The 14088-nt window shown below is 47.1% G+C and overlaps 1 protein-coding gene across 1 annotated transcript; it reads right to left on the reverse strand.

The window, feature by feature from the left end:
* Positions 1 to 675: 675 nt before the first annotated feature.
* On the reverse strand, positions 676 to 9879 carry LOC135386259 (uncharacterized). The gene is made up of 9 exons (XM_064616067.1): positions 9643 to 9879; positions 9156 to 9377; positions 8965 to 9060; positions 6852 to 6990; positions 6706 to 6782; positions 4334 to 4522; positions 3183 to 3357; positions 2548 to 2636; positions 676 to 972 (listed from the first exon to the last, which is right to left on the reverse strand). Exons 1-9 carry the CDS (start codon positions 9740 to 9742, stop codon positions 680 to 682), a joined length of 1380 nt encoding a protein of 459 aa, XP_064472137.1. The 5' UTR covers positions 9743 to 9879; the 3' UTR covers positions 676 to 679.
* Between the last annotated feature and the right edge of the window lie 4209 nt (positions 9880 to 14088).

A 14088-nucleotide genomic window follows, 5' to 3' on the forward strand; every position in this document is an offset into this window, starting at 1 on the left:
CGGATGTAAGTTTGGGAAAGCTATGAAGGCCCACCGTCACTGCCCTCTCGTATCATAACCGGGACGTCCGCGGCGCTTTATACCTTTTTGATAGTACAGTTCATACAGTATATAATATAAATTGATGTAACGATATGTACTGTCTTACTTGATAAGTTTTACCATGCGGTTTTAGGGAGAAGGCTACAGGTCAGGTACTTCGATGGGAGTTTCAACAACCGGATCAAGCTTATGAGGTAATTTTCGTTGAAAATATTGGAAGGGACATCAGAGGAATCAGATAAACATACAGTGCAACAGGCCGATGCTAAAAGGAAAAGTTCTAGATAACTAAACTGTACCAACTAAACTAAAGCAAAAGGTACAGGTGGAACCCGTGGGGTCTGCCTGGCTGCAGATACGCCGTTCGGGCTTGTCTCTGAATATGTTGGCCCCGCTTGCAAATGTGGTGCGGGCGTGGATTACGACGGAAGGCGTTACATGCAGTAGAATGAGGTCAGCTTGTGTGCACCCCACAGAAAGAATTTGAGGAGAAGCAGGGCGGATACGACGAACAGGCGTGTCGCTGTCGTATATTTTGGCACAGCGGGCTCTAAGCCTGTTATGTGGCGAAGCACAACTCTAGGGTGTAGATGGGCATGCCGCGGAAGTACACCCGATAATTCTGTCTACACCTTTATTAATCGACAGAGAATCGACATCGTGAAACACCGTCACTCGAATTCTTCGATTTCCTCGCGAAAGTACCGGTCGTACTCTCTCTTGTAGCAGGGCAAACTGTGTCGCTCGGACACCATGACGTCCGGAGAGTTCTGGAAGCCGTCCTTGTCGACGCATCGACAAGACGAGAACGTGGTGCATTGGAGTGGAGGTAGTTCCCGTTGCGGGCGCATCGATGTCGCAGGAACGTCCTTATCAGCATGGTCATCGGAACTTCCGCGTTGCTCAACAACTCCTTTTCACGCAAGCAATCTGGAAACATGGAAGTCAAAAGTAGGTATAGATTGTCGCGTGTACCTATAGGCTCCAACACCGGGAACTTGCTGCGTGACCCGTGAATGAAGGGAAGTGATGGTGGTGGTGGTGATGGCGAAAGGGCTTGCCGTTGTCGGCCTCACGTATGTGGGCAACGCCACGACTGACGCCCTGGGGAAATGTGCGTCCTGGGCCGACTTCTAGGGGAACTGTGCCGACATATGTCTGAAAGCGTCTGAGGAAAACCCAGGAGAAACCCCAGACAGCACAGCCGGCACCGGGATTCGAACCCGGGTACCTCCCAGTCTCGACGTGACATGGCTAGCACTAAATTAAACTAAACTAACTAGCACTAAACTAACACTAAAGGGAAGTGATGTGTGAATGAAGGGATCATGTAACATAGTAGCCGGGGCCAATGAAATACAGACGGACGAACACACCACTTGTGCCTCACAATACCCAGTTGCATATTTCAATTAAAGGCAATCCGTCTGCTGGTAGATTTCTTGAGTGAGACTGGTCTCATTACCGTATTGTGAAGACTAAGTGCGAACTCCATTTTAGTGTGAACTGCTGACACCGTATTTTGTAGATGTGAAGTGTGCGATATTGTTTTCCCGTTCTATTGATTGTGTGCCTGTGAGTATGTGAGGGATCCCGCTGTGATTTGTTTCGATTGCTGTATACAGCTCTTGCAATGGAGCAGGTAGCACCCATGGTGGGTTGCTGAAAGCTCCAGGGTTTACTTTATTCTACTAATTTATACTAACTAACTGAAGAAGCAATGAGGTGACACTTAACATGGCCCCGAACCCTCTCACATTTGTCCAGCTGTCCATCGGGAGCCACCATGCAAAATAATTTCGGTCAGCGGTGTATTATAGCTGCGCAATCAGATATATAAAAAAAGAGTAAAGAACGGTCGGAGAAAGCTGCTGCGGACGGCCGACACGACTCCCGCGTGACGTACAGAAGTCCCCGTGCTTTTTTTTATTCGTTTCCTTCTTTTCAGCACGCGCGTCACTGTGTGCGGCTCTACGTCACGAGTCACGTGCCCGGGGGACCACGTTACGTCACGACGTTCCGTTGTTCTCCGACGCGCTCTTTTCAAGAGTGGATGAAGTTTTAAAAGTGCGCAGAACAGATCGCCTAGCACGGCCTCCGTAGGTCACATGCACTCGTCGCTCTTTCGCAGGAGCTAACTTTATTCGTTAGAGAATACGCCACAACGAAAAAAATAGATGAAAAAGGGACACCTCTGTGCTCTTTTAAATAGCACCAATAGCAGTTGGTGATCCCACTGCTTGTGCTTTTCTATCTATCAACTGCGCCATTCTTAATTGAAGATGAGCATGACTTGGACCTTCGTTCTGGAACGCCTGGATGGTAGCTTTCTACTGGGTTCAACAGTCGGGGATATAATGTAATGTGCATAGTTCTGTTGTTTTGGGTTCTTTTACGCTGCTTTTGTTTTCGGCCTGTGTTGTCTATTATAATGGCAGCGATATGATAGTGTTTGCAGAGTCGACGTGTCAGCGGTTATGGACACTCTGTGCCGACAGTACTTACTGCAAGTCATCTCTTGCTCTTCCACTGAATACCGGGGAACGGTGTCTTGATTGTCGTACGGTCTCCCGTCCGGTCGAACGCAGTAACACCTAAGAGAAGGGTAATCGGGCTGCAGTCAACGGTTCCGGTTTCGTTCCACTTCGTTTAGTTACAACTTCGTGTGGTCTGTATAGTTTGAGATCTGGCATTTCTCCGATCCCTTTATCGGGATGGGGAGCTCGAATTCAAGGTACGGTAAAGCACTGGGCTCGCGAAAATAGTTACGCCACTATCAGACTTTACGGAACTTTCAGGATTTTTGTTGTGTATTTCAACTTTACCGTCACAAAGCCTTGTGATGAGGAGACAAACAAAGTGGCGTTTATGAACGTTTATAGATAGTTTCTGCTAGACATGTACGATGATCGATTGTGGTGCGCACACAGCGTAAGAATGATTCCGGAAACGCAATAGTAAAACATAAAACATAGTAATAAAATAAAAATAACAGTGAAAATATAAATATAATAGTAAAAACGTTAATAGTAATATAATAGTATATAATATAATAAATAATTACTCGACTGTGACTTGGTATCCTTGTTGTCACGTAACAGAGTTGAGGTTCACAGTTTTTATCAAGTGCTGTTGCATACCTGTCATCCTTGCACTGTTTCGGAGCATAACTTCCGTCTGGATCGCAATACGGCGTATCCATACCAACAAGAGTAGTGTCATTGTCGCTTCGCATCTCTTTTTCCATCGCTGTCAAGTTCAAGAAGTCCACTATGCAGCGCGGCATCATGTCGTCGTATCGTTGATCCTTCATGACTGCAGTAGTGAAATCGAGACCATTGTTGAGACGAGAGTGACTAGAGATGATGCCGTTCCTTGAGGTTAAGGGAAGACAACGACGAACAAGAAGCAATAGGAAAAAAAGAACGCCGTGTATAAGCTTCACCTTAAAATATCGTCACGGTTGAACGCACGCGCACACTGGGCAACACAGTGCACGGAAACGTTAACGTGGGCACACGCCTAAGGGAGAGGGAATTTAAATAAAGTAGGGAATGGTGACATAAGAACGGCCGTTGGAGAAGACACGAGCGGTATCTGATGATCCCGCTGTTCCTGACACCTGTGTCCATTGCTGCCTTCGAACTCGTCCCTGTCGTCAAATCTCCGTCCCTGGCACGAGTTACAACGACGTCACGAACCGTCTACTACGTCACACAATTCACGTACCTAGATGGGTTTAGAGGTCGCGTGGTCTTCTTTCTTGGGAGAGGCATCAGATCTCGCTCCTTGTCACCCAGTCTCCCCACACTGGTCATCCATGCCTTTGGCTGCTGTCACTTGAACGCAGCCTTCATTTTGTTGGCTGAGATGGTTTTGCTGATGGCCGACGCCGTCGGCAGTGAAATGTCGTGTCTGCTGGACTCACGCTCGGCTTCCCCTTTCGTAAGTTACCCTCCACAACAAGTCAATGCCACAACAGCACTTTATGACCGTGATATGTGCGATTTCCATTTTGTTTTCTCCTGGATTGACTCCAGTCCAGTCCAGGACTTGCCAGTAAGAACCGAATGGGGCCCGCCTTGTTGCGAAAGGGATTAGACAGGCACAGTTTTGTGCCCTGGCTGTCAGATGGCTCCACCAATAGTATTTGCGGGCGCAGAGACAAACTGGACCCTAATCCTTTTCCCTCTAAGTCAGTGACGATATTCTGAAGTGAAGTGAAGCGCAGCGAAACTTACTTCGGACGTAAAACTGTCCAAGTACAGGATATCCTTCCTATGATACGTACCACATGGTAGGGACAATAGAGAATTCCGTCGCGGTACGGGCTCCCCATCTAAGCTGCCGTCTTCCTTGAGACAGAAACAGTAGGCGTCCGTACACTGCAGAGGGTCAAGGTTTCCGTTACGAAGGCATCGAAGTCTCTGAGCCGCATTCAGGTCGAGAGCCTCCTGCTGTGCAGCTAGCCGGGAACAATCTGTGAAAGGAACGCGAAAATAAATGCGCAGCAGCCGCCTCGTCCTTAACCACAAACGGATTAAGTGTATTACATACTGTTGAAACAGTTTTCGAACTCGCAGAAGAATTTAAGACTAAGACAATGACAAGTCAAGCTGGAATGTTGCCTATAGGGGCTATAACGCTTGTAGAACTGCTTGTGTGGCTCTTACTAGCAAAGTTCTGCAAGTCAGTATGGTATGCCACAAATATTTGCCCACACAGGCGTAGACGGCGTCTCCCTCACGTTCCTCTTTCTGTTGCTCGCGCTCTCACATCTGACTACACTAAGGGGTTATTGGTCAGGGGATTGCAGAGTTTGCGCGCCTCTAAGCGTTTCATCGAAATTTGTGTACATTCAGTATCTTCCAATGACATAATATGAGCACAAAACGAATCCTTGCAGCCCCGCACTTCTGAAAGTAATAAGAAATAATAACCATTAATACAGAAATGCGGTTGATGTTCCTGTAGAGGTCTGTCCTCGCAAACGGACACACAGATCCTGCGTGCGAGCCGTATGTGGTCAAGCGAGTGTCCACAATTACACTCGGTACAGCGTCCCCCCCCCCCCTCCCAGTGACATAACGAGAGCTTATTGGTTATCTCTAGGCATGTCGCGGGCACTAAACATTGCAATGAGCGTCCGCATGCTGTACGGGGGAATACACTCTAAAAACTGAACTTCGCCGCATAGCACGCTCTGCGCCAACCATGGCCACGAATGATAGGGTTATCGCTTCTGATTCGAAGAGAGAGGGAGGGCGCATAGGCGCCGACTGCGCGGGGGGGGGGGGGGCCTTGCCCCCCCGGAACGTGAACTGGGGGGGCGCCGCTTCCCAAGGGAAGTCCCGCTAAGAGACTGACACCAACCTTTGGGGCTCGGCGCGCCCGGGTCAAAAGAGCGAAGAGGCACCAAACCCAAAAATGCATCTTGCAATTTGTAAAATATGTATCCGCCCACCATACTCATTATCACAGTAGAAGGTGAGGCGAAGAAACTCAAAGGATGACACAACACATAGCCTGAATTTCGCCCAAAGCAATCAGATCAATCAAACGAAGCAGTCGAAAAGGTACCAGCAGCTGCCAGTGAGCTGTAACGGTAGGATCTTCGGAACGCGCATCAGTTGGGAGCGGGTTCAACTCCCGCTGCTCCATTTCATTGACCATATTCATTATATTGCGCGCATTTCGGGTCAAACACCGAGGATTCAATGCCTGAGTGCACGTTCCCAATCGAGCATGTGAGGAATGTCCTCCGACAACGCGTGGAACAACGTCTGCCATATGCAAGAAGTATTAAGAAGTTGTCCAGAGCATTTGTGCCACAGTTGCCGAGCAGTCTAGTTTGCGGCATGCATGCAGGGCGGGGTGCATGTGATTTGTTGCTGTGCGGAGGAACTGCACAGCTTATTCCGTAGTGTTTGCACCAGCTACAAGCCGGGCCGTGGGACTCATCTAGCGGTCGCTCCTGGCAATGACACGCACATCTAGTTGCCCGGTCACGTGATCCCCACATGTTTCAGTGCTATGGCGGTCTGCGCGGAGGCTTTGAAGTTTAGCAAACCTCTGTCCTCTGGCCTTCGAGGAGTCCATTTGCACAACACTTTGAAGGTTAAAGGGTGTCTCAACATTTGCTGCGTGATAAATCACAGCAAACGTTCAGCAAAACAGAAGAGAAGCCAGGCAATGTCACGATGACGTACGTACGTCTTCTAGCAATTTAGTGATCTATTGCTTCCACACTGAGACTGTCTATTTTGTGTTTCAGCGGGTATGATAACTTCTAACTCCAAAGCGGTAATGGAAACAAGTGAACGGAAACAAGTTATTCGGCATCTGCTCGTCCCTGTATTCAAGTAAGATACGCCACGGGCATGGAGGACGCCATGTTCGATGACGTGTTGCCGTGACGTTTATGGGTCACGTGTGTGGGCAACTAACCACAATGCCATACGCGGATCACAGCACGCTCCACTTGCATTGAGAGAAGCGCTTAGGGCATCTCCTTAGCTGCTTACCCACATGTTTAAATGTGTTTAAGCGTGCGGAGCTGTTCCTTCTTGCATCACCCCCGACAACACGTCGAGTGTATCCAACTTCTCTAGTCTCTTGTGCCAATGTCTCTAGCTCAACGATTGTTTTCCCTCGGTTACTTACTGCAGTTCATGCCTTCCGCTTCCTGATGAAGTGCCGTGCCAAATATCCTCTCACCTCCATCGCCTACGCAGTGACACCTATGAGAGAATCGGCAGAGTTTCGCCAGCGTAGCAGAAAGTAGAAGCGATTGCAACGATGTTTCCTACATGAGTCCCTTCTTGCATCTTTTAGGACGATAATCACCGAAGAAGTCACAGTCTGGGGCCGGTCTGCCATAGGCCATCTCGAAACCCGGTCCTTTCTTCAACTCTTCTTGCAATTCTCGCACGCAAGGTTTGGATGTTTCTGGAAACAGCATAGTGTTTTATTTATGGACTCTACTTCACGAAGCCCGACTTCGAGAAATATATTTGTAAATAGTTTCGAAACAATAATGCACGCACTCAGTGATCCGGACAACACTGCTGATAATGGTGGTTGCGTATGGTTCTGGGTGGTTTGTGTAACTTATTGGAAGTCCCGATGAACGTGAAGGATGAACGGTATAAAATAAGAGAGAAACTGATGTTCTGATGCTGGAACAACATAGAAGGTAATCCAGAAGATGTGGGTTCGATCCCTACAGCTGGCTAACCTTTTCAGTGTCTTTCATCTTTCACGGTATAAAATGTTCTGTAGCGGAGCTGTCGTCACCATCGTCGGCTGCACACGTCGTCATCTCGCGCCGGCACGAACGGCATTTCATTAAAAGACCAGTTAGGCACTTGCGATCATCCTGAATGATCATCATCCTTTGTGTCCCAACAGTTCTTATAAGTGGTCGGCCCAGATCCCCCCCCCCCCCCCCTGCAATAGCGGTGACGTTGCTCGGCTAAGAGTGGCCGACTAGGGCAAAAAGTTCCATCATCACCAGCACCGGTGATGATGATGATTCGGGTTTTTATGGCGCACGGACAACTAAGGTTATAGTGCGCCAGATCATCACCAGCACCATCTTACAAGTACATTCTAAGAAAAAAAGGAGCACTTTTATTGGGGACTAAATACATTACCACAAAAAAATAGTCCCTTTCGGGAGTAAATGCACGGGAGTAAATGAATGTCACAGTGTGGAGACTGCATTTCACACGCTGTTGTAAGAGTTCCGGGTGCATAATTCGTGTGCATGCATGAAAATACTTTGAAGCAAACCGTCAACTGTGATATATCAAGTTATATAAACTCTTACGCCATACATAGGGCACAATTTGCGAAGAAAGATACACTCGCTGTTTCTTACTCTGTGCGTGGCTGGAAAATTGCTACGTTGGCTGAGTTATACAGCTTTATGCCATCAAATTGACCAATGGCACATATTTCCGTAGACTGTTGCATTCAGGAACCATTCGCGAAGTTAAGTGACAATTTGCAGTCCTGGGGAGTAAATGTCGGGACTAAATGTAGGGTTAGGGGACTAAAATGGGGAGTAATTGCAGTCCAGGGGAGTAGAGGCTGCAATTACTCCCCGTTTTATTCCTTTTTTTCTTAGAGTGTAGCAGAGTACACGATAACTATACTGTATTAATTAATTGGCTCAGAAAAACATCACACACAGGTCAAATCTGCCACGCACGTGCCAGATAACCTGTTATTTCTCCAAAAGATAGAAAGAATACACAGCTCTTCGGGAGCACGTATGATGTTTTTAAACATTGCTATTCTCTACATTTCGAGTAAAACAACGCTACGTGGCGCAGTGGTAGTGTGCAGTACGATGCCGCATACAATAACGTTATGGCTTCCTTGCAGGCAACTGCACCTAGCGGTATCACGAGGCTGAAGACTTGGCAGGTGAAACAGCAGCAATTTCATTACGTGATGTGCGCTGTTTAAAAGCTTTCCAGTCCTGCTATTGGCTAGACTGTAAAGTGTAAACAGCGCTCGTTAGCGCGTCGACGGTGGTTGGAAAAGAAAACTACTTCGAGAGCGTGCTCTACATACAAGAGGTTTCTTTCCTTGTGTCACATTGCGGTGCGCTATTCAGCAGCTAATCGCAGCACCATTCTCATCGGTGGTAGTCACGCTAAACCATGGGTGATGGCGTGTTCAAATCCTACCAACAGGCGCACTCCCTGAAAATTTCCCAGGATTTTGCCTTTGCAGCGCACAGGCGGATGCCTGCACAGTCCCTCCTACCTGGGACGCGCACTGACTCCCCCCCACGCCCGTCTCCAACTCCCACCTGATGTCCTTCAACCATCTGTTCACCAGTCGGTCCCACACAGTTGCTTCAGAGTGTCGATGTGGGACAAAACGAAAAAGGAAGAAGAAAGGACTTACGTAAGGTACACCTCCCTTTAGAACAAGTCATCGAGTGGCCACATTCTTGACTTGGCAGTGAGGCTATCTCCGTGTTGTGACAGGGACTACCATCGGCTGAATCGAAAGGGGCACAGACTTTGTAACGCATCCCCACTCATGACTCCTTTCTTAATTTCCTGCTCCTTTTTCTCGGGTACCATCACATTTACCTTGCGTCTTCACGCAGATCGGACAGCATCCGCACGTCGTCGCATTGTCGATGAGACGGCCCGCCCCGCAATCCACGGCCTTGCATTCTTCCATGCACGCACGCGGAGAGCAGGCGAAAAATATTTGGCCCTCCGCAAGAGTCACAGTCAGGAATACGAGGAACACTTCGCCGATCCAGTGCATCTTGTACGCCCCGTTGAGTGAACATCTATAGGGAACACCTGCATACAAGCGTCCGCACCCGTTTCCCAGTATAGTCTACGGCGCAGCCTTATCTTATCAGTGTCGGATTTATGATGGGCCGCTGTCACAGCCTTCACTGTATATTATAGGATTGAGATAATAGAAAGGATGTCCTCCTCGTAGCAAGGTTTTGTATAACTCAAAACTGGAGCAGCAATGCGTCTAACACCATTGGGCCATGTCAGGTAGGATAATTTCCTGCATTAACAGATTCAAACTTCGGGCATAATAGGGTTTACTCACTGACGTCACCTCGCCGCCATACTGTAGGTCCCTCGAAGTTATTTACCCGCATTCGTACGCCGCGATATGCTTTGTGGATGACTATTAACGTCGAAAACATGGGAATTACCTGGATATGCTACAAATCGCACCGCACAATAGTTGTGAAACGCCAAATATACGGTGACTGCGATGCGGGTAATGACTTGGGAGGGACCTATACAATATGGCGGCCGACGGCAGAACATCTGCTTGCTAGCGACAGTGGCGGTCTCCTACGGATGACGTCATGTGAATAAACCCTATAAACTGACCTCACGAAAGTGGAGCTAGGGTGCTCAGCTTTGGCCTTCTAAGCCGAGTGTGCATAAGGCCCAAGTGACCAGAACACCCAAATGTTTATAAGACCCGAAAAGAAATTGGGCCTTTTGAGCATTTGGGTCAAATGAGCAGGGTAGGATAAGGTGTTCAGAAGGCCCTAATGCCCAGAAGGCCCAAATGGTCATATGGCCCGAAAACCAGGAAGGCATCAGATTGACCTGTGAGGTCATGGAACCGCAAACAACAGAAGCGTATTTCCCCATTGAACTAGGCCAGCCCCAACCTTCCGTCACCTGAAAGAAAGGCTTCTGTTGCCTCAGGGTCCCAAAATTTGCACTGATAAAAGTACGGTATTTTTCTGTGCATAAGCGCAGTTATACATAAAAAAAAAAATCTCTGAAGAAGTCCTGCGCGTCATCTAATATCATATGCGCGTCATCATCCTGCGCAGGACTTTTTCAGATAACTTTTCTAAATATATAACGGCGCTTATACACAGAAAACTACGGTACTTTTATCAGTGCGAGTTATATGCAACAAATATTCTTCTGTAAAATCGCCCTTCAGGTGTGACAGCGCAGGAATTCCACACTTTTCCGAGAAGCCCTACGGCTTGGTATTTTGCTCGGGGCTGAGATTTATTATATTAATCAAGTTGCGCTCATTTTGGACAATTGCACTCGGTGAATCCTCGGAATATGCTCCTTCTGCAGCACGCATCTGACGTGAACACAAACAATGCGCTTCTTCCGCCGTGTGAAATGTAGTCTCCAAAGAGTTCAGTTACAGAATCAATTCCTAGGTGTTCGCCCATTTGATGGAACCCATTTGGTCGAACGGCCCCGAAAAAATGGTCCCGGAAAATTTGGTGTCGGAACAAACGATCTCGAAAAAAATGGTTCCCGAGGGGTTAGAGCGGAAAAAACGGTCCCATGCGTAGACATGGTTTGCTACGTTCAAACCCCTCCCGAAATCGTACATTTAGTAGCTCGTTTGGGATAGGGAAACGAGGAGTAAACCCTTCTTTCCTATGCAAATTTCCTCCTCAACCCCTACAGAAATATTTTTTTCTGGCTACGCTGCTGCCGTGCCCGGCTTGGTTACCTTCGCAGAAAAAGCGGTACTCATTGTGCGTCATAGCAGTATTCCAGATAAGGTTGAAAAGCTTTTAATGTGGCAAACGGATCAGTTGTTCAATAAAAATACTATGCACAGAGCCTACCAAATGTACCGAACGAAATACTGAACGGTGTAAGGATTCATATTTATTTGTATTTAGTTTTTGCCACATCTATATCTTATTTGCTTGAAAAATTGTTTCCTCATTTCAGCACATTTATTAATATTTTTAGTTCAGTTACCTTTTGCTCCTCTGTCGCATTCATTTAACATTGCGCAAAGAAAATATCTAGGGCACTCCTAATCTTCCCTCCTGGTTTTCGGGCCATATGACTATTTTGGCCTTCTGGGTATTTCGGCCTTCTGGACACCTTACCCTGCCCTGCTCATTTGACCCGAATGTTCAAAAAGCCCAAATTTTTTTCGGGTCTTATGAACATTTGGGCGTTCTGATCACTTGGGCCTTATGCACACTCGGGCCATATGAGATGATACCGTGCGCTTTTGGGAGGGACACTCATGTATGGACGGACACTCTCAAGATTCCATCAGGGCAATGCATAAACCTACGCCTGACGGAAGAATAAAGGCAGAAATATCGAATCAGGTGCAACGCGTGCCAAATGCACCCTAGGGGTAGTGAGCGTTGATTATTTTGCCAGATGATAAATGGCACGACCCGTAGTAATGAAATGAACAAAGTATTTATTTCATATATTACGAAATGAAAGAAAGTACGTATGAAAGCATGAAGCACGCAAAGCGCGAAAGCACGATGACTCTATAGCTGTGATTACGCAAAATATAGACGAATTTGAGCATAGCCTTTCTGAGAAAAAACGCTGCCCAAAACAGTGATTTTCTCATACACTACTTCAGATATAACGGTGATTGCTCAGAGGAATTCACGAACGTGACGAAATGCATTATATACATCCAACGAAAGGCTGATATTATTATGCCTGTTTTACTATTCATATTTTTAGAATACCGAACCCAGCGAGTGTATTTAACAAGATTTGGGCTGGTTGGTACATGCTTGTGATGTGGGAGGCGAAACAAGAAGATTTAAAGGCCCGGTTTCACCAACGCCGGTTAACACTTGAACCTTCTGCTTCACTAAAGAGAGTTGTAGTAACTGAAACGTTCATCACGTCACCAACTAAAATTTGTAAAAAAGAATTGAGTGTTGACTTGGGAGTTCTAGCAATCCTTGATCTCGGTTCAAAGTTAACCAGCGTTGGTGAAACCGGGCCTAAGAAACACAAGGACAGCCTCGACTTTCAACCTCTTTACCTCATTATAGAAAACAAAATGGGGAAAAATGATTGGGGAATTTCATCGCCTAGGGAGATACTCACCCCATTTCTCGCGGGAATGTGGTCAAATGGAATAATGGGATCGCGTTACAGTGAGGACCGAAGACCTACGGTGTCCAAAAACTTTAGAAGTGCTTTTAGGGCAGAGCGTTGATGGGCTGGATTCGGCTATGCACCAGGGAAAACAACATGAAAAAAAAAGACGATATGAAAATAAAGCAATGTAAAGTATCATTGTTTTTACTTTGAGTCATGCCATAAACTGGCTAATGCTTCTTGGCGATTAGATGCTCTCGTTGTCTGGTAGGTAGTCCTATAGTCTCTGATGAACTGATCATCTTGTGCCCGTTAAACGCGAAGCAAAGCGGCTCCTGAACGGCTACAAGTCTAGTAAGCGTTCCGAGAGGTAAATACGCCTGCATGTTAGAGAATGGATCTGAGGTGTGCCTTATAGGCCGTGAATTTGGTTGGCAAGTGATATGTTCCAGGTTTGGTTTTAAGAAGTAGCAGGTGGTGGTGGTGACGAAAACCGGCTTGCCGTTGTTGGCCTCACTTATGTGGGCTGCGTCACGACTGTAACCAGAATGAGATGAGATGATGTGATAAGAACTACAACTTTCTTGAAGTCTCGACATTGTTCGTTGCAGGTTCCAAGTCAGGTCTTTTGAAATTGTGACACATAGATACTTGAAATTGCAATGGATTCCCGGACATGTGGGCCTATCCGGTAACTCGCGCGAGGAGATGCGGCTGCACAAGTTGTGACTCATGTCACGATATATCTGCCCCTTACCTGTTTCTGCTTACCATCTGTCTATCCGCCGCCAGTGTGCTGCTCGTGCCCAAGCGTTTTGAGCTGAGGCTGCCACCTACGACAGCCACCTGCAATCAATCGACCCCTCGGTGGACTTCTTTATTACGTGTCTCTGCACTCGTTACGAGGAATTGCCCCTCCATCGCCTCCGTCTGAACGTCGCCCGCACACCGCTGCATCTGTTCAAAATGGGTCAGTCCAGCACTCTCCTCTGCACTAGTTGTGGCGTGGTGGCTGATATTCGCCATTGCATCCTACATTGCCGGCAACACCTTCTGCACCGCGACGCCCTCTGTCGTCGTGTATCCCAACTTGGCTACAGCACTATAACATTGGGAACCTTCGAAGAGGACCAAACCCGAGACAGGGGAGAAGACGCAACACACACACACAAACACACATACACAAACAAACAAACAAAAACAAAATTTCTAGTCTAGTTCTGCACCAGCTAGTCAGCACGCTTTACCTCTTTTCATTGGCTACATTACTGGGTCCCATTCCTCAGCCGACCCAATGGGCCATCACCACTTTGCTCTGCCGCTTACTCCACGTTCCGAACCTTGTCAACTCCTTGTGATTGCTTGACCGTGTCTGTGAGTTTTCAGTTTTTTATCTGTACTTCCTTCCTTTCTTTTTTCCTTCCTCTTCTTCTTCTTTTTTTTTTGGAATAGCAGGCCGACCTCTGCCTGGTTGACCTTTCCTTTTTTAAGATAAATCTTCATATCCCACCCTTGAAACTGTCCACATTCGATAGATCATGAGTCTTAATCTTGTAATAAAAACAAATAACTTCCTTTTCTCTAGCAGGCTTTCCTTTTGTATGTTCATGCAGATACATTGCTTCCTCAATTAACATCATCTGCCGAGAGCCACGGCTAGAAATAATTTTTG

This window comes from Ornithodoros turicata, chromosome 2 (genome assembly GCF_037126465.1).
Source record: "Ornithodoros turicata isolate Travis chromosome 2, ASM3712646v1, whole genome shotgun sequence".
NCBI classification, from domain to species: domain Eukaryota; kingdom Metazoa; phylum Arthropoda; class Arachnida; order Ixodida; family Argasidae; genus Ornithodoros; species Ornithodoros turicata.